At 49.7% G+C, this 20,625-nt stretch overlaps 1 protein-coding gene across 2 annotated transcripts; it reads right to left on the bottom strand.

Annotated features, from left to right (window-relative positions):
* Nucleotides 1-5,441: 5,441 nt before the first annotated feature.
* On the bottom strand, nucleotides 5,442-18,368 carry PTGR3 (prostaglandin reductase 3). Of its 2 annotated transcripts, none has more exons than XM_081801002.1 (2): nucleotides 18,026-18,368; nucleotides 5,442-11,690 (listed from the first exon to the last, which is right to left on the bottom strand). In XM_081801002.1, the coding sequence occupies exons 1-2, from the start codon at nucleotides 18,232-18,234 to the stop codon at nucleotides 10,766-10,768; spliced, it is 1,134 nt and encodes a 377-aa protein (XP_081657128.1). In that variant the 5' UTR covers nucleotides 18,235-18,368; the 3' UTR covers nucleotides 5,442-10,765. The 2 variants fall into 2 exon arrangements, with proteins under 2 accessions (XP_081657128.1, XP_081657129.1); XM_081801003.1 differs by lacking the exon at nucleotides 18,026-18,368 and adding an exon at nucleotides 17,530-17,650.
* Between the last annotated feature and the right edge of the window lie 2,257 nt (nucleotides 18,369-20,625).

Genomic DNA, 20,625 nt, shown 5'->3' with positions numbered 1-20,625 from the left:
GCTTCGAGGGTTCCAGACTCACCTGTCCCGGAGTCTGGTGACAACACCCCAGAAGTCTTCCCACCCGGCAGCCAGGGCTTGTCCACGTGGCCTGGGCGAGGTGCCAGCATGACGACCGCAAGACCCGAGTCTCCTGTCTCCTTCAGGCACACACACCCAGATGCACACTCGCGTATCACCCCATGCTACAGGGCACATTGTGTCCCCCAGAAGACGCTGAAGTCCTTGTCCCCAGTACCTGTGAACAGACTTTATTCAAAATAGGGCCTTTGCAGGTGATCAAATGAAGTCGGTGAGGTCTGAGAGTGGGGTTAACCCAGCCCGATGTGACTGGGTCCCCGTACAGAGGAAAATCTGGACACCGACGTGTCCATGGAGAAAAGGCTGCATGATGATGAAGCCAGGATTCGGGTGTTGAATCTGGTAAGGACCAGCTAGCCCTGCAGACCTGGGAGGTCAGTGCCTGCATGGAGTTTGGGGCCTGGGGCGTGGAGGTGAGCATTCATCCCCGTGGAGGCCTGAGATGTGGAAGGAGGGGGTTCCTTCAGCCCCCCACCCAGGGAGGTGCTAGACTTCCGGGCCTTAAGTTGCCCATCCTGTGGGAGGTCCACTCAGGCAAGACTGCAGTGACAAGTGACCGCAGGAGTCGAGAGGCCGGCTCCTGGACAGGCCCCACACTGGCTCATTAAATGCCTGACTTGCTCCGTCCCTGGCTTCAAGGATCTTGCAGGATTCATGAGGACTCACCTCACCCACAGGGGGTCTTGGCGGTGCCCTCGTCCCCTAGGGTGGTGGACAGTCACCCTCCCAGTGTCCATCCTGCCCCTCCCCATTTCTGAGTAGCCCCAGGGCTCTCTTGTGGTTTGGGTGGGATTGGCCCACTCCCCAGAGGGGAATATACTCCACTCGACACACTTATATATTCACTAGGCCCAGTCCAAGGGAAGTGGAGGCCTTTGTCAGGGGGTGCGGTGTATATGGAATGGGAGCAGAGCCTGTTCCTGTGGGGAGCCTTTTGTTTGTTTGTTTGTTTTCATTTTATTTATTTAAGAGAGAGTGCACGAGAGAGCATGGGCAAGGGAAGGGTCAGAGGGAGAGGGAAAAGCAGATACCCTGCTGAGCAGGGATCCCCACACAGGGCTCAATCCCAGGACCCTGGATCATGACCTGAGCTGAAGGTGGACTCTTAACCAACTGAGCCACCCAGGTGTCCCTATAGGCAGTCTTTTGAGGAAGCAGTCTGAGGAAAGGATCTCAGAAAAACGGAGCTGAATCCCTGATCAAACTGCACCTGAAGCCTGACTTACCTCAGATCTTTCTGGTTACATGAGCCTCCTTTTTGTTTAAGCCAGTTTTAGTTGGCTTTTCTGATATTTGCACCCCAAAGCATCCTAGCAGCTTTTAATGTAATAAATATAAAATACGATATATATTTAATATGAATATAATAAAGATTTTAAAAATAACCCACTGTGGACCTGTTGTGGGCTAGTTTTAGTCCGCTAAAAGGAAATTTAGCTTCCTCTACTCTTGGGTGAGAGAGTGTAGGGAAAATGAATCTCAAGACTTTGCTATTCACTTTGTAGTATTTCACGTCAGTTTTCCAAGTGCAAGCCTCTCAAAGCCTTAAGGGCTATAACCAGTGGTCCTGGGGTGTGGGGAGCAGGTCCGGCTCCCCTGGAGTGCCCCCTGACCATACTGTTTCCTGAGCCCCCTCTGTGCCTTTCTTGCTCCAAAGGAAAAGAGGGGAGGAACTGGTGTCCTGAGGGGCTGGGACATTGTGACCGGTGCTCTCTGTGCTTCATCTGACTGCATCCACAGGTCAGTGTTGTCGTCCCCTCGGATGGGGGACAAATGAAACAAAGGAAGAGGCTGAGGCTCCTGTGGGTGAAGAATCTTCCCAGAGTTGTGGCGGTAGTCGGTGGGAGAGGAGGCATTCGAACTCAGGTCTCCCCAGAGGGTGCCTTCGCCCCTCTGGAATGGGGTCCTCTCACATATGAGGCATGCACAGGATCAGAATCCTAAAGAAACCCTTCCCTGAAGGATGAAAATCTTTTTAGTTTTATCCTTAAATGGTAGTTCTTATTTTTCCAAGGGTTTGGTATTCATTCATTCAAGTACTGTATTGAGAGTGCCTACTATGTCTGGGCACTTCTTGGGACCTTATTCAGTTTGGTTGTAACTTTCTCTGACACATCCCCAGAGGGGAGCTGGAGAGCCATTTAGAGTTTTGAGAAAGTCCAGTGTTTGGGGGATTTATTTTGGATAGCACTAAATTAGCACTCTGGGCTGACACCGACAGAACATTAAAAGTGCTGTTGAGAATATTTCTTTCTTGCACCAACAGGTGGGCATCACAGACTCAGCATCATCCCTTGTTAGAGTGCCCAGGTGCTCAGATCAGGTCACCTGATTTTCGAGGTGAGCAGCCCTGAGCAGAGAAGTTACACGGACGTGGGATTAAGAAGAACACACATGGCAATTGTTTTAAGGGCTCATTTGCAACTGGAGAAATGGTCGTGGGCCGGTGCCTGTCTGGGAATCCTGCAGGAGTAGCCACTCGCGGGACACTGGACCAGGTTTCTGTTGGTTCAGTTTTGCAATAAAAGTGGAAAGTATACAAAGTATACGTTGATTTAGCATTTATCAGCAGGTACTCTGTCCCAGCCGAGGAGTGCCGGTGAGGCAGGCTTTACCTTCATGGAGTTCACAGTCTCCAGGGAGACAGACATGCAAATAGATAGATTCTGGGGCTCCGTGGAAAGTGCTAGAAATGAAGTATGAGCAGAGCACTAATGGAGCCCACAGGTGAGAGTAACTCTCTTTGCCTCGACAGGACTGGGAAAGTCGTGAAAATAAATAAGCCACTTAAGGCAGGCAAGCAGCAAGCTGCCTCTGTTATCACCCGCCAGTCCCTTTATTAACTGAGAGCCGCATTTTTTTTTTAAGCTCCTTGGTCAAGGAAAAGGTCCCACCTGGAAGCCTGGAGTCTCCAGCATTTCTCGGATTTGCGTTTGGGGGTCTCCAGAGACCCCGAGAAGTTGACATACCTCTCTGCTCCCTGGCCCAACCCGAGAGCCGTCTACTTCCCCTTGCCTCCACCTGGCTCTTGCCCTCACTGGCCTCCCTGGGAATTTTTCTAAGGTCATCGGGCTCCCTGCCTCCAATCTTGATTCCCCAAACTGCACCCAGCTCTGTGGGTGAACGCAAGTGGGGTGATGCTCTTGCTGTTCCTGCTCAACTCCGAGGCCCCTGCTGTGGGGGTGGCGGCTTGGCCACAAGTGCTCGGGTAAGTCAGAGCCCCACACAGAGGGCGGGGGCCAGAGGCTCCCTTGGGCGGCCTGGGGGCTCGTCCCCTCGCACACGGTAATGGTAACTGGAGCTGGGCGCTGGAATGCTGCTCTCCGGCCTCTCGCCGGGGCTATTTGTCTGTTCCCAACCTAGATAGTAGCTGCAACTCAACTGGCTTCCTTTTTGATACCGAGATGCTTTCTTACCATTTTCCCAGCCAGTTCTTCCTCTGATTACTACGCTGGTATGTTAAGAAGCACTCGGATGGATTGTAACTTTTCCCCGATGAAGGCCACGGCCTCTTCAATTACTGTAAATTCTGTGGGCCCATCTACATAAAGGCTACACATGGTGCCACGGTGCCTTTTCCGAGTGACCTGATCCGAAAGCGGACATCAGTTGGGTGCTCTGGCTCTCCTCGGGAGAATTGTAAAATACGGTTGTGAATGCCGCGCACAAGCCGGCTGAGGGCAGACCCACGCAGGACGGCTGGTGTTTGCACCGAGCGCTCCCACAAAAGGACCGTGTTTGGCTGGGGACCCCGGGCAGGAAGGACAGTGGCATGACAGAGTTTGACTGTAGAAGCTGAAGGAAAACGGGAAGAGTTTAGGTCCTTTTGAGATCTGCTTCTATTTGAAAGGCAGTGAAAACGTGGAAGTGAGGCGTCTGCTGTCACCGTTTGCCGAGCGGCCCCAGGACAGTCCCGTATACCTTTCTGCAGCCTCCAGACCTGCCTGGATATAGTTGCTACAGAGCACCCTAAAGAGCAGACGGACGGCGGGTGTCACAGCTGAGTGTCAGAAGGAAAGGCTAATTTAAAGAAGTTGGAAACGTGCCGATAAAAGGCAGCCATTTTCAGAGTTGTATCACGTTCTCGTCTTTGTAACTCCTACCAGGTAGCCTTCGGGTTGCTCAGAAGTGCCTTCTGACACGGCCTGTCCCAAGACGGGAATCTCTTCAAACGCAGTGTGACCCTGTGCCTTCCTACTCCAAGTGTGTTCCCCCGAGAAGCAGCCTCGGCATCACCGGGGAAAGGCAGGCTCTCAGGCCCCACCCTGGACCTGCGGCATCGGGACCTGCATCGCAACAGGTGATGTGTGTGCATGGTGACCTGGGACAAGCAACGCTTTCTAGGGGGAAAACAAAACAAAACAAAAAACAACCAGCCTTGGTCTGAGAATTATCCATGGGCCCCAGGCTCTGTTCAACCAGTGCCTGAGGGATCAAAGGCAAATCATTTCTCTGCACCTTACTCTTCCCATCTCTAAAATGGGTATCCCTCCTCTATCCCTCTTTGCTTATCTAATGGTAAAAGAGGGGAAGATAGTGACCTTGTTTTCAAATAGTCAAATTTGTAAGCAAGTTTCAAGAGGGCACGCAAAGTGTATGTAAAAGTTGAAACGACAAATATTCTTTGGCAATGACAATTTAATTTTACTGCTTAGAGAATGAGCAGATTTTCCAGCTGGGGGTGGGGAGGGGACACCGGTCCTGCTTCACTTCTGTCTCCTTCCATGTACCCTGCTGTACCTGGATGTAAGAAATTCTCCAAAAGGTACTTTGAGCAAAGACCCTCAAGGAGACAATTCAATTTCCAAATGTAAATTCCAACAGCATAGAGAGGGGCCACTATTGCTTCCAGTCCCCTGGTGAGAAGCGAGGTTTTCTGTGAAATGAGATTGCCTTTGACATTGTTGCTGTTCCCAAGAAGGGTATTTTCAATGTGAAAAGAAGCTGTTTCTATTGGGAAAGGATTTGTTCATGTAAAGTTGAAAGTTTGCGCTTGTTATGCATGAGTTCAAGGAAGACAGGAATGATGTAGAAAGGCATGAATGTTCAATGTCATGTGGTTTTGAAGGGCTTGTCTCTGAGCGTGAGATTCCTGCCACACGTGAGCACACGTGGGACCCACTGGTGTCTCTCCCCATCCCCATCCCCTGCCCCTTACACGTCCCCCTGCTGCCAGCACACGCATCCACGCATTACAGCCCTGAGTCTGCTGGATTCAGAGTCGATTTCAGGTAGAATGGCAGATTCAGATTCTAGATGTTTTGCTGGTACAAAAATTATGATGGTCAAACATTGGCTTTCTATGGGCAATAATATAAGCAGGTGAAATGACTCTAGGAAAAAAAAACCCACTCAACACATGATAATAAAGATTTTATTTGATTTTCATGATTGGACATCCAAAAATACATTGATAGGACAGAGACTTCCTTGTAGCATTAAAACGAAATTGTGAGCATTCAGCCCTTAATTCCACGGAGTACTTTATCCCCCAGAACCCTGTGTGGTATTTAGATGACACAGAATCAAATGATCTGGAACCATGACTTGTGCTCGATTAAAGGGGGTCCTGAGTGAACACACTTTCGCAGTCTGAACCGTGATATTCTTCCTGGGTTGATCGTCATCTCATCCACAAAAAGATTTATAACAAAGGCCAGTTGTTATTCTGCGATACTATTAATCAGCCACATACTGAGGGACCTTGGCAGATTATGAAGGGGATAAGCCTGTGATTGCCCTGTGCCCTGGGCAGGCGCCTGCCTGTGTTCTAGCTTTATTTCTGAGGCTGGTGAACTCCGTGACCCTAGAAGAGGCACCTATCCTTCCTGGGCTTTGGTTTCGTCATTTATACAATGGGTAGGAGTAGACTGTCGATTAAATCCCAAATTTTACCATTTAAAGGACAACAGAGTCTTCTCCTTTATGAGGGGCGGAGTGTGTCCGGGCTCCTTCCAGCTCTAAGTTTCTGCCGGTCGACCTCCCAGGGGCAGGCACGCCGGTGGCGAGGCAGACTCTTCTAAGCAGGACGCCCTCGTGTCCCTGAACACGTTCCTACATCTCCACTGACCAAAGACATCGTCCATGCAAGTCATTCTAACATACAGTTTAGCCCTTTGGTGCAGAGGGTAAGGCAGGACAGTGGCTGACGATCGTATGGAACCCTTTTCTGAGCTCGAAGCAGCAATGCATCTCTCCTATTGGATGCTACCGCCAGTCAGCAGGGTGTGTTTTAATTATTATTTTAATTTCGTGTTGGCAGAAAGGCACTGTCAGATAGTGCCCTTCAAGGGAAACTCTTACTTTGGGGGGCTGTTGGAATCTCTGTACTCCTGGCTCAGTGCTTCCCAGCACATACAAGGCACATATTGGTTCCCCCAAACTACTCCTTACAGTACTTAGCCTCCCATGTGAGGGATCCAAGACACGCTTCCTGGGAGTGTCCGCACCCCTGGAGAAGCATGAGCCAGCCCTGAAGGGCAGGTCCAAGCTGGCAGAAGCCATCCTATTGGGAACAGATGCGAGCTCAGTCTTATCGTCACAGTTCACTGATACGCAGATCTAGGGAAAGGCTTACATAGAAACCTCACACGCCTACCCGATTTGACCTTCCCTGAATATCAACTCTCTACTATCAAGAATTACTTGTTGGTAAAAATATTCCTTACGTATTTTGGATAGCGTTTTTTTTTTTTTTTCTTTTTCTTGTGGCAACGTCCCATAGTTTGCTCAGGGTCACAGCAATAAGGTTCTCATATTGAACATTCCTCTCTTTATAAGTTGAAATAACAATGCTAAAGGTCTAGTAAGCAATAGAATTTAAAGTTTAAAATGCCCATATCCGTGGTATGGAGAATCCAGAGTTTCATGTCTGACTTCTGAAATGTGATCCTAAATCTTTAATTCTGGGCCATAACTACAACATTAGTTACAGAAAAATCGAACTTTCAAAAAAACCCCAACCAATCCCCAACCCCAAGAGTACCGAATAATGTTTGCAGAGATAAATTTCGTGTTTTTAAATAAGTACTATAAATAACAAACAATCTTTAATAAAAGAAGAGAGAGGGAAGGATAGAGAACAGTGATTAGGAGCCCATCAAATCAGGCCATTTCACACCTGGGTTACATTCATAAAACGTGTATTGTAACCCCTAGGAAATTATCATCCACAGTTGATTGCGCTTGGTCTTTTTCTATCGTATTTTTTCTGAAAGTTGCACGTTGCTCATCTGTTTTCAAATAAATCTAAAATGTGGTATTTATCCCATATGTACATGTGGTAAAGTGATCAAGAAAAATATTTTCAGTACTAAACACCCCATTTTAAAAGAAACCCTGAATGTAGTAAGTTCATGCTAATTGGGAACTCTACGAAGGGGTTAAAACGTTACCCGTTTCAAGTAGGGTGGCCATTATAAATGTTACCCAAATAAAAGCCAGAAACAGGAAGCCAAAAAGCAGGTCCCTACGGCAGGCATGTGTCTTAAATGATATCATTTGTCAAGTTTCCAGCGTCTTGTGGTGGGGAACACAAAAAGAAGGTCTGTGTTGTACTGAGGAAATTACATCCTCATTAGCTGGAATGTTCCGTAAGTACATAACGCAGGATTTTCATTTTAATAAGCAGCAGCTACTTGTCACTGCACTTTCATTAGATAAATACTGAATGTAATACTAATGACCATTTACAGAGGCTCTATCCTACTCTTGAGAAACTCCATTCAGATGAAATCATATAGTAACAATGTATAGAGCCTATCAAGCAAAACTTCCGTGTCATTTCTTTGTGAACTACTCCCTAAAAAAAAAAATTTTTTTTTAAATGCTGACAATATTTACTAGCAGGAGTCATCGTCAAAGAGGCCCGGAATCACACCATTGGTTTTTTGGTTTTTTGTTTTTTTTGCATGCAAAACAAATGTGAAGGAATAGCATTTGCTTTTTTAGAAGTCACAATGGAATGGCAAAGAATAGCTTCTCAAAGTCAAACCCCTCCATCTGCCCAGCCAGAGCCCTCAAGGCTGAGGTGCAGAGAAGGCCACCCTGAGAACCGAGAAATAATTCATCCACCATGATCGCTCAGCCCCAGCCCTGTCTCTAAAACAAAGACTGACAATTGCCCTGAATTATGGATGTACTTTTTGTGATATGTAATACAGTTCAGAAGAAAGGTGTTGAGAGCATTGCACCATTTCACCTCCCATTAGAGGCTGGTCCTGAACGATAATCCAAGAAGATGAAACTGATACTGAACTATGACCCTCAATTTACAAATCATTTTTCAGAATAAGAAGAAAAAGTTTAAACATATTTTTGGCATTATCTGAATGGGCGGAATCTTTCATGCTTGTTTTCTAAGAATAAATGAAAACAGCATGCACTGGAGTTCCTGAGTTTGGGGAAAGCGAGCATGAGGTTTTCACATTATATTTTATTTTAAACCTGGATGTTTGAAAAAAAAAAATTTTTTTATGTCGCCGAATTTAGTATATTCCTTCAAAACATCATAAATTTCTATTCTGTAGCTTAAGGGATCCATCCGTTAAAATGTTGGTCTTTCATCTTTATTACCCTCCCATTAACATGAAAGAAACCGGGACGCACTTCAGTTTCGAGGAAGCAATTTAGTTGGCAGTGTCCTTGCTCCTGGAGTCTCGACGAAGGGAGAAAGTGCATTATGGTTTAGACTTCACACATCTATCTGCATGGGCAGCAACAGATACTACGTGAAATTTCATCATCTTCTTGGATGGCATGATTTGATTACCATGTTCGCCCATTACCAGTCCCTTCCTGTGCACTTCCGTTCCTAAAACCTGTCCCCTCCCCTGTGTGTGTTTGTGTATCTGAAAGCCAGGCAGCGTCTCCTTCCCTCTGGCCAGAGCTGTTAGGTCTGAGAGGGGCAGATTAATAACCGAGCACCACGGTGGGCCAACCTCTCTTGTACCCGCATAGTAACCCCGTGCCGTGAGGAGGACACAAAGAGCCTCGCGTCAGGCTGCTACCCTTCTTCATAACTCAGAAGCATCACAGCGGCAATAGCCTCCGGTGCTATTTGTCTTTAGTGCAGTTGTGACACTTCGGCATGATCCATAATTTGGCGGCTATTTACCGTGACATCTCCCTTCAGTGCAGCCCTAACATTCAGTGAAGCCATTATTTGGTCCCATTTACCATATAAATTGTATTGTTGTGCGTGCATGCTAGCAGCTACATTAGGTACCTGAAAATGAGTAAATCTTGTAAAAGAGATACTAACAGCTATTCAGCAGTAGGATCTCCTCGCTCCTCAGATGGGAGGAAAGAAAAATTAAATATGGTCGCCAAGTTTCCCGGAGCATCTTTAATTGCGTTCACATTTATTTAGCATTTAGAGACACCGAAAACCCAGGGCTTTGAAAAATAATCCGGTGGGCTTTGCCTTCAATTAGAAAGGCACTATGGGATTTCCAACTTCGCGACGAGAGCTGGAGCCTTCTTTGGCAAGCTGAAGGTGAGGAGGCGGGCAGCTGGGCTGCGAGAAGGCTCGTGACGTTGCTCTCACGTGTGACATGGGCAGTGGGCACTAGTAACGAGGCGCAGCTCGTTCCCACAGAACGCGTGGGGAAGTAAAATGGGGACACAGGGACAGCGCGCTCTGCCACACACTATTCTGTTTCCAAGATCAGAGATAAAACACACCGTGTCCGAAAGTCTGAAACACGAAGCGAATGTCTGATTATTTTAGATTGCGTCAGTCCCTCCTCTGCACTGTGCTGTCTGATACATCCTACTTCAGGCCTAGGAAGGATGCTATTATTACTCTCTGGCCCTGTGCCTAGGGAGTGCTTTCCCTTTGTTATGCAGACTCTCCCCATGGATGCAGCACATCCTCTCTCCCCCTTCCCAAGCAGGTACTAAGTTTTTAAAGCTTGCCCCCAACCTCTGTAGTATCCCTTTCCAAAGCCTGCTTTTGTCTTAACAGTTTTCAACACCAATTTGCTTCTTAAGGGCAGAGAGAAACTTCCAGTTCCACACAGGCCTCACTGGGATAACTGGGCATAAAGCATTAAATAATAGACACTTTTTAAAAAGAGGTCTGCGTTCACATAGTCATTTTTCTATTGACCTAACAAAAATCAAAGTTTTGGGAGAATTCCTCCAAATTTCTAGTTAGAGAGTTGGTGATTTATAGAAAAGGAAGGGCCATTTCCTGGGAATATGGACTCTGAAAATATATGGCTGCTTTTCTGCTATATCTCTCATTTATTAACTGCTCGTTAGTGTACGACCAAACTCTCCCAAAGCAAAGAATTTGTGGACTATTTTCAAGACCGATTTTAAAATCTCATCAAGCTGAAGACATACTGATTTGATCAGATCTTGCATCAGGAATTAATTTAATTCTCTGGAACAATAAAATCTGGAATGAGACTGTCCATGACCAAAGAATCGAATATAACGGTTTTACCTCTGAGCCGTTGAGAGAAGTTTTTATTAGCATTTTTTTCAAGGGAGGGGCAACCACCCCCCTCCAAAAAAAAATCAAAAAAAAAAAAAGAGAAACTTATTCATTAACACCTGACTTTTGTTTTAAGAAATATTATACCCCTTAACCAACTACAAATAACTTGATTTGAGTAATTCTGAGGAATAAAGTGCCCATTTTCTTTCTCCTTTGATTTATGTCATTGTTCTGTTGTTACAGCTTACTGCTGACAGAGCGAGATAATTCAACTACAATTTTTCCAGTGTTTTTTCCCATGTACATATAATCAACAGCCCGGAATACAGACTCCAGGCCAATAAACCTGCCCTCTGCAGACCGGTCTCCAAGGTCCACCTCGCAGACCAGGTCTCCACCTGCATACATCTTAAGCAAGTGGTCCATGGCTGCTTGATACTTAGAAAGGGAATGGTTCAAGAAGAAGCCCCGGACACTGGCAGATTTCTTCAGCAGTTTGGCTGGTAATGTCCCTGCTTTCACAGGAGAAAGGCCAGTAGGAGTTTGGTAGCCAGACACGAACCCAATGACTATCAAGCGCCCCTTGATAGCCAAGGCATCTACGGCCAAGTCGAACATGGCGCCCCCGACGGACTCATATACCACATCCACACCTGCGGGGTACTCCTGCTTCAGGACGGTGCTGACGGGCTCGGTCGTATAGTTGATGGGACGATCACAGCCAATGGATTTCAGAAAAGCAGACTTTTCATCGGAAGAGCACGTGCCAATGACATGGCACTTGGCCTTCTTTGCAAGCTGCACGGCAAACTGGCCTGTCCCCCCAGCTGCTGCCGTCACCAAAACTTTTGTCCCTTCCGACAGTCCTCCGAGCTCGTTCAGGCTGATGTATGCAGTGGTGGCACTTACCGGCAGGGTGACATACTGTGGCTGCAGAGAGGCCACGGGAGCTGCAGCACCAGCTGGCACCACGGTGTACTCAGCGAAGGAGCCGGGGGCCATGTAGGCCACAGCCTGGCCCACGGCGTACCTGGCACTGGCCGACAGGCCTAAGGCTACCACCTCTCCCACACCTTCGAAACCTACGTCAAAGGGGGTCTTGACCGAAGGGTCGTATCGGCCCGCGGAATAGTTGATGTCAGATGCATTGACACCGACAAATCTAGAAGAAAGCAAACAAACAAATACATTAAGGTGTTCTCTTCGTCAAGGCCTTGATATTCCACTTAGAAAAATTCCTCTAATTCCAATGACTGTGGATGGGTGGCTAAGCCATCTATCCTGGTAGGATTCCAGAAGGATAAAAAATAAGTCAGTCCTGATATTCAGTTGAAAAAGAGAAATTAAACAAGTATTTGGTATATTTTATTTTTTAAATCAGGTTAGGGTCATTTCATACCACTTTAAGCATCAAGTTATTTATTTCACATGCTATTTATTTTCCTCCCCTTTCTTTCAAAAGGAGAAATAAAACATTAAAAAAAAAAAAAGTCAGGAAGCCCTCTTATATACAAACTCCACTGGAGCTATGAGTTGGAAATTAATTGGCCTCTTAACAAAGATGTTAAAAAACAACAGTGAGATAAAATATATTCAAAGAAATAGACTTGCATTGATTCTGGCAACAATTTAACACTTCGGATAATAACAGTAATGACAATGATATTATTGAAGATTGACGCAGTGTGCAAGGTCATCGGTTGTTACACGTTACTGCGGGGTTGTTTAAAACACTGTTAGAGTGTCTGCAGCAAATTTTCTTTCTGATGTAACTATGTCCAGCATGAAAATATGCATTTTGATTAATTGAACAAAAATTGTCTCATAAGGGTAGGGAGTTTTATGGAACATTCAATATCTTGCAGTCCTTTTCAGATGAAAAGGAAAGCAAATCGTCACTATATTTTTCCTCAACAAGAGGCAGAGACATAACTTGATTAATACCAGATGATTATTTTCACTTTGGTATCCAGAGTCAATTTAATTGCGAGGTCGGTATTTTTACCAGCTTTTTTTCATCTCAGTATACCTCATAACAAAAATATCCTGATACCTAAGGAAAAAAAAAAGCCGTCTACTAAAAAATGTCAGGAGGTGGCTTAGACACATAATGGAGGACCCTAAAAATGTCATTTCCACCTGTAATGAAATGAAAAAGATGGTGGTGTCTGGTGGCACGAGGAAAGCTGGTAAGTAGGTCATTTTAAAATAATTCACTTTTAATTTAACTTAATAAACCAAAACTGCCCTGTGCAAGGATCCACTTCCACCATATTATAGATAACACTTTGTGCTTATAAAGGCTCCCTTATGATTATGCCCTGTATATCTACAATACTGAAAGCTCTCTACATAGTGTAGAAAGAAGAAAGCAGGAAACCATTTCTTTGGGGCATGTCAAGCTGCGTTCAGAAGTTAGCACACCACACAGCCTCAAGAACACACTACAGAATTCCACAGCCAAGGATGATAACGCAGTAATGAAAAGTGCGAAAAATGATTTTTTGCTGGTTTTTCATTTGGGATTTAATACCAAGATGCTTACATTCTGTTTTGGGGCTGGGGGGCCCCCTGCTATCTTCCCTTTAAATTTACATAATTCTCAAGGTTGGGCCTTTTTAGAAAGGACCAGCTTCCTCAGAGCGCGCCTCCGGACTTCACAGAAGGCCGCCAGGGCAGAGCCCAGCTGGAGCGTCTCGGCCTCCCGCGCCCCTGCTGTAGGCGGTAAAGCCAAGTCCAGGGAGGGGTCTGCGGAATGGAAGTGAAGGCGGCGGTTTGCTCCAGAGGTGGGAGACTGAGGCCCGACCGCCAGCTCCGGTCTCTGGGCCCACAATTAACCCTTCCCGTGCCCCTCTCCCCTCCTGTCTCAGTCCCCACTGGAGAGGCCCTCTCCTGCGGGGCAACCGCCAAGCCTTGGAGGTGGGACACCCTGCGGCGGCTGGCCCCTGGGGTTCTCCCCACCGCTAAGGAGAGCGCCTTGCGGGGGAGGAGGGACGGGCTCCTGGAGGAAAACGCTCCCCCACTCTCCCTCTGTGATTTGCCACTTCCCCGCGAGAGGTGACAAGACCAAGCGGGGCACACGTGGGAGAAAAGTGGAGGGGAGAGGGCACAAGCGCCAGAGGGGGGAGCGACGGCCAAGTCGAGGTGGGAGTGGGCTCTGCCGGGAGCTGGGGTGCCTGCGGTGACCAGCGGCAGCTTAAGTTGACCTCGGCGCGCCCCGTCCAGGTTGCAGACAGCTCTGCGTCTCCCCTGCGGCACCCTTGGCGCGCCCCTGCCAGCCTGCGGGGCGCCAGAAGTCCTTCTGGACCTGCGTCCCCTCGGAAGTGCCCGGCCTCGGCGGCCTGCCTACCTTCCCGTCACGGCCTCCCCGCTGCCACTACTGCGAGGCTCTGTCAGTGCCTCTGACTCCCGGAGCGGGCTGCGGCCGGGCCGAGCCGGCAGCCGATGGGGTGCAGGGGCTGCCGCCCAGGCCTGCGACCGTGACCTCGGCCTCCCTGGGCCGGGCGGGGGTCCGGTGGGCAAGCGTAGTCAGCGCAGGCCGCGGAGCTCGGGCCCAGGGGCGGTCAAGCTCTTGGTGGTGGTGGCGGGGGGGGGGGGGTCCGGAGCACAGGGCGCGCTGGAGCGCCGCGGCCCCAGGATTGCGGCCTGGGGCGGCCGGACCTTGACCTTGGCCTCCGATGCACCCCCGTTTTTCGTGCCTCCTCCTCCCCCCTCCCCTCGTCCTGCCGCCTTCTAAATTGCCTGCGTCGTAGGTAAAAGAGTCTCGGGCTGGTGGCCACAACCCACCACTACTCCACTCGGCGCACCTCACCCACTGCCGGGTCTCTGGGCCCCGGGAGCGGCCCCCGCCCCCGCCGGACCCCCGCTTTGATGCCGCGCGGCCGCGGCAGCAGGTGGGGATCCACCGCTGCCCGCACGCGCCTTCATCCTCCCGTGGGCTGTGGGAAGGGCTGCGTGAGGCTCCGGAGCCCGCGCCTTGCGCTCCTCCAGAAACAAGTTCAAGAGCAGCGGACACAGTGGGAAAGGGGGCCCGGGTCGGGGAGCAGGGGACAGGAAGGGCGAGCGAGGGAGAAAAAGAAAGGAAAGACACGCTTGGTAGAATGCGTGCATTTCGAGACTCTCCTTGTACCCTCTTTAATTTAAAATATATGCTCTGAATAAGTGCAGGGTTCTAGCCATCCGACTGGATAATCCACTCGGAAGCCTAAAATCGAGGAACCCCAGGAGAAAGAATGGGACCGGTGCGGGCTTTCCCCAAATATATACCCTTCGAGAGGCGTCGGTTTATTTATATAAAAATGTGCTGAAGCCCTTCGTCATGTTTATTATGAAACAGGCAGTCGTGCAGAGGGAGGGAAACGCTTGCTTTGAACAAAAACAAAACGTGAAGTCCAGAGTCTTCAATATTGGAAGACAGACAAAGTCGTCCAGATCAGATTTTCTTAAAAAGAAAGAAAGAAGGGAGGGAGGAAAGAGAAGAAATAAGAGAAAAGAAAAGAAGAGAAAAGATTAAAGAAAAGAAAGAAAAATAAATAAAAGAAAACCTCGGCCTGGAGAGTCAGCAGAAATGCTGTTACCCTCCCGTGAGCAACAAACCGTTTATCAAAAACGCCTTCCCCATCCCCCACCCGCTCTTTGCCATTCCTACAAACTCTTTGCTCCATTATCTTACACTTGAGCAGAAAATCGTTAGAAAGATTTGGAAACGAAATAATATGTCACTATCCTTCGGAAAAAAAAGCTAAAAATAGCACGCAAGCTGACTTAACTGGAGGGTGTCTTTCTTCCTTCTCTTCCTGAGGGCTGGGCATTGGGAGGGGATGTGAAGTTGTCCTCGGATGTATGAAAAGTGAGAAGTGGATAAAGGAACATCAATTACACGTTCTGCGGGGATTTTAAGCGCCCCTCTCACACTTTTCCTAAATGGGATAAACTTGATTATCCTAAATCCACGTCGGGCTTAAAGCACTTCCCTCTCTGTGAATGAAGAATTTGTATTTTCTGTTGAGATGGGATGAGATGTGCAAATATCCAACTGAAAGGAAAAGTCAGGCAGTGCACAGTTAAAATCCCCAAACACCTTTCCGAACAAGTGAATGTATGCTTATGGCATTCATTCCAGAGCAGATTTTTATTACGATAAAAATGAAAAGCGCCTGCATAAAATTTTTATGCAATTAACACTGTTCTGGAGGAGATTTGGTCTAGGATTAAAATGAACTAACCTGCAGTAAACAGACCTGCAGTTTGCTCTTAAAAAAAAAAAAAAAAAAAAAAAAAAAAGCCTCTTCCCCTGACACTATTTGCCAAATATAAAGGATCTCCTTACAATTTGGGGATAGGAGCAGATTTTCTACAGAGTAGGGAAAGGGGATGCAAAGATTTCATTTCCTCTCAACGTGCAGAAAACTGGTTCCATTCTCTTTCTGATGCGGGCTTCAATGTAGAAGTTAGAGGTCAAGTCGTACACATAAGCATACTGTTTGTGTTAAAGGGACTCTTGGCATATGTGAAGGGAAAAGACAGGCATGGATCCCAAAGCAATCCAAACCGATGAGCTCCAAACATGGGAGAGCTGGCGCTCCAGAATCCTGACCACCCAATTCAGGGACCCTCCCTGGTGACCGGGCGCAGGGGGCGCCCGGGCACTGGCAGGGAAGAAGGCGAGGGGTGATGGTGAGCAAGCGGGGGAGAGGAGCCAGAGGAAGGGAGGACAACCTGAGGACTTCATGCACTTCACAGGTAGAGATGCCGGCTGGCCCGGGGAGCGGGCGGGAGCAGCCTCCACGGAGAGCTGGCGGGTGGCCCCACTAAACCGCAGCTGGTTGTGCTCTAACTTCACACCTTCTTCTGCCTGCTCTGCTCAGTCACCCCCTCCCCACTTCACACCCGGTATCTAAAGGGGATTTTATTCAAGCAGTGGTGTTTTTACGTCAGTGCTCACAGTCAGTAGTGTATTTGGTCACCAACATTACAAGAAAAGAAAACAGCCCGTGTAAAACTTTTTGCTTGTTAAAGTCTGAGCTTTTCAGCCTGCTTCTCATCTCAACTTCTAGCAAATCACTCGTGTGACTTGTATGTTCTGCATGTTCCTTCTTTTTAACTTGGTAGGATGCAAGTCCTTATCTCAACAGCTTTAGCGCTTTACCCCATAATGAAGAAATCCTCTGCAGCCCTGTTTCCACCCACGAAAACTTTTAGGACACACACATCCACCTTTGAGGCACTCTCTGCACCCCGCCCGGAGCCAGCTTCCACTCAGCCCCACTCTTGGCTCCCTCAAATTTATGTTTCCAACAGGTTTCCAAAAGTTTTATATCATGACCAGAATTACTCAATTTTGCAGTCTTTGGAAGGCTGATATGAATCTCTAAAATAAACGGATTAAACGCTGCATCAAGCCACTTGGGTAGGGTACACTTTGCCTTTCACGCCTTGCAGGGGACTTACAGTACTTTCCAAGAAACAATTTACCATATAGTTACACTCAGAACTCACTCCTTCCTTCAATCGGAGGAGACATGCAACACTGTAACCCCTCGGATGCCCCTGAGCAGGCGGGCGAATCCTGCTCTAACATAGGGGATCGAGGAATGGGGAACGCCCAGCCTGCAAGTCAGGCAGCTAGGGGACCCAGCGAACAGAGACCAGAGGGCATGGCTCCCACAGAATGAGGTCCCTTTCCTTCCCGCGCTGCACCAGTTACTGAAGATTAGTGAGCTGTAAACACATTAAGGTAGGGAGTGTGGAGGTGGAGGAGAGGGTCATAAGGTAGGGCAACCCACCCGAGTGCCACCCAAAGGTCTGCAAAACGCGCAGGGAAATGCAGCCGTGGCACCACCCGGCCCTGACCCAGCCGCCCCGGACGCGCCACGTGCCTGTCGGTAGGCTCTGGGGCACAGACAACAGCCATACAGCACTGACAACACGCAGACGACACCGGCGAGGTGCACACCAACACACCCAACGACAGGCTCCGCCATTGCGAGGCGGCTGCCAACCTGGAGCGCACAGGAAAAGCCAGCCGGGACCTCGGCCTCTTTCCTCCAAAGCACGTTACCTAAACGTCGCAGTTTGTGTCCAGCCCGTTCCTGGTTCACACTAAAGATTATGGGAACGCAGGAGTCGTGGGTGCGCGCGGGTGGGCCGGGCGGGGAGCCTCCCCTTCTGGGTCCCGTCGGTTTTATTTCGGGAGCGGGAGGGGGTGGGGGGAGGGCTGGGGAGGGGAGGGGAATCCCAAATTAAAATAACCCTCAGTTATGAGGACGTTCGGTGGCATCGGATATTCACACCAGCAACCGTCACATTACATTCGCCTTCGCCAGATGGCGGCGGGTTCAACTTCCCGGGATCTCGCAAAGTCAGGCTGTGCGCCCGAGCGCTCGCCGGAGTGCGGGGACGCAGGCGGGCCCGGGACAGCCGGAAAGCGGCGCAGCGCGGGCCGGGGCCCGGTCAGGGCGGGGTGGGGGGGGGGCGGCGCGCGCGCGCCGGGCTCACCGGTTCCGGACGAGGAGGTCTCCGTCCCCGGGGAGTGGCACCGGGCAGTCCCGGCGCAGGGTGACGGCCTCGCGGAAGTTGGGGCTCAGCTGGGTCACCACCAGCTTCTGCATGGCGCGGGGGATGTCGGAGCCCTGGAAGTCCAGGAAGTGGCGGGCGTACGACATGTCCACGATGGCTCGGGCCCCGGCGGGCGCCAGCCGCAGCATGGCCCGCGCCTCTGCCCGCTTTCTGCGCCGCCGCCGGCTGGGGTCGAGCCCAGCCCGGGCCGCTCGGCTCGGCTTGGCTCCCAGCGGGCGGGCGGAGCAGGCGGGTCCGCCCCTCCTCCGGCCCGCGTGCTCCCCTCAACTCCCCCCACTTCCCCACAAGGACTGGCTCCCGCTCCCCCCTCCCCCCCGCCGCGCGCAGCGCCGGCAGTCCGCACAGCCCCCGCGGTTCCCGGACGCGCCACCCCCGGGGTCCCGGCCTGGGGATCGCTGCCACCCCGGCCGCTGCTCCTTTAATCTTTTTGTTTTGGTTTGAATCTGCTCGGCGCAGACTGGCCAAGGATCCTCTCCGCCCTCCCCCTTTCTCCCGGCGTCCGGGAGGCACCGGATATCCCCACCCTCCCCTCGCTCTAAAAGCCGGATTTGACTCTTCTAAAAGGGTGAGGGGGGCGGCGAGGGGAGCCGCGCGTCCCGCGATCGCCGCGGCCCCGAGCCGGCGGCAGCCCCGGGCGTCCTCGGAGCGGCGCGGCGCCCGGCGGCCGGCACAGGCACCTCCCCTTCCCGTGCGAAGCGTTCACTTCCTTGCAAGGTGGTACGAATCAACCCCGAGCGCGGCCGGGGCGGCGGGGCACGGCCGGGGGCCCCCGAGCCGCGCGGGGAGCCCCCGCCACCAGTGCACGCGCACAAGCACCGAACGCGGGGCGGGGGCGCCCAGAGCACCATGCGCCCCAGACTCCTGGCCCCCCATTCCCGGAACGCCTCGCCCGCGCCTTCTGCCCTCAGCTTGTCTGTCCCAAGCAAGTTGCACTAACTAAGCCATTTTATGTATTTTGGCCTAGATATCGTGTGTTTCCATGAATGTTTTAAGTAGCCTCTACAAGACTGTTACAGGTTTCCCATTGGGAAAGAACACATATATCGGAGAATAGAGGGCCAAATTCTCAGAGCACATAAGCATTTAAACTTCTAGGTGGGGATGCCGAAGGACTTAATTGAACTGGAGACATTGCAATTATGTATGAAGACCTCATTTTATTAACCCAGCTAGAAAGATCTGCCGTTCCTTCATGTCAGTTTTCTCCCTAATTGTCTATATTGACCAAGTAATCAATTCACTTTTCATAGAAGGGCCAGATTAAATATTTTCCACATTTTTGTATGATGAGCTGAGCCCATTTTAAAATGTTTATTAAAGGTATCCATTTTAATTTTAAAAAACCGTCTTGTTTTACACTTACCTAGGATTACCAAAATTAAAAAAGCCACACAGTGCCCCTCCCCAATCAAACCTAACCCCCAAACCAAGACTGCAAAAGTGACCCAGGTATTTTTATCTCAAATGTCGGATGTTCTCATCCAAGGCTAGTTTGTGTTCCACGTGGGTGCGTGTGTATGAATGTTCAAGGGGGTGGGGGGTGACTTAGAGGTTTAAAAATCTGCAGAAACTAGTGTCTACTTAACTTGGCTTATAACACATGGGTTTTACCCGGTATCAGCCACTGGATTATAATAACAAACCCCTCAATGTCTTTCTCCAATGTGCAATCGTTTATGTTATGCTGTATTAAGATTTCTTTTTTGTGTCATATTGTTTAGCTTCGGAAAGAAAAAAAAAGAAAACAAAGCAATTAAAAAGATTGACAGGTATGGTTTGTGAGAGACCTATTTGTAATTGTCAGGGTGACGTTGGCGAGAGGAGGAGGAGTAAAAGCTGAAGCAGGAAAAGCAGCTCGATGTGTCTGTCTATCAGTTGAGACTGTCTGAAAGCTCTGCGATCCGAATGTGTGTTATATTTCACTGAAAAGAGAAGAGAGCGAGAGTGCATCTCCCTCTCTCCCAGGAGTTTGGGGGGGGACAGTCCACGCTCATCTCGCCCACCCAGTGAATGTCCGCTCTTCGCCCCTCTGCACACACTCTCCGGGTTGTTGTTGTTGGCTTTTTTTTTTGGGGGGGGGGGTGCTTTTTGTGTATTTTTCAAAATTTTTTCTGTCGCAAGATCAAGACCGGCCAAAAATCCATGATCAAAATGTGTTTGCATTAGATTTCGCAGAGGAAGAAACGGCGATCCTGGCGGCAAAGCCCCGCGGAGAGCGCGGGGCAGCAAGTGGCGCTCCGGCGGGGTGACACTGTTTGATGTGTGACTGTTTGGAAGGTGGAGCAGCGCCTGACATCTCCCCCCGGCGCATGTATGTACGGGGGCTTCACTCCTCTGTCTTGTTTGCTTTCTTCCTCTTAGACTAAGTGCGGGAGGAAAAGGACAGCCTGGATCGGCCTCGCTGGCGCACAATGAGAAAGCTGCGACCCGCGTACTAAAACCACTCGTCGCGACCCCTGAGCAGCGAGGAGAGAGGGGGAGAGAAAGTTGTGCTCGGAGACTCTCGGCTCGCGGAGGAA

This window comes from Leptonychotes weddellii, chromosome 13 (genome assembly GCF_054177405.1).
Source record: "Leptonychotes weddellii isolate Sample4059 chromosome 13, ASM5417740v2, whole genome shotgun sequence".
In the NCBI taxonomy this organism is placed as follows: Eukaryota; Metazoa; Chordata; class Mammalia; order Carnivora; family Phocidae; genus Leptonychotes; species Leptonychotes weddellii.
This window is presented reverse-complemented; position numbering and strand designations above follow the sequence as displayed.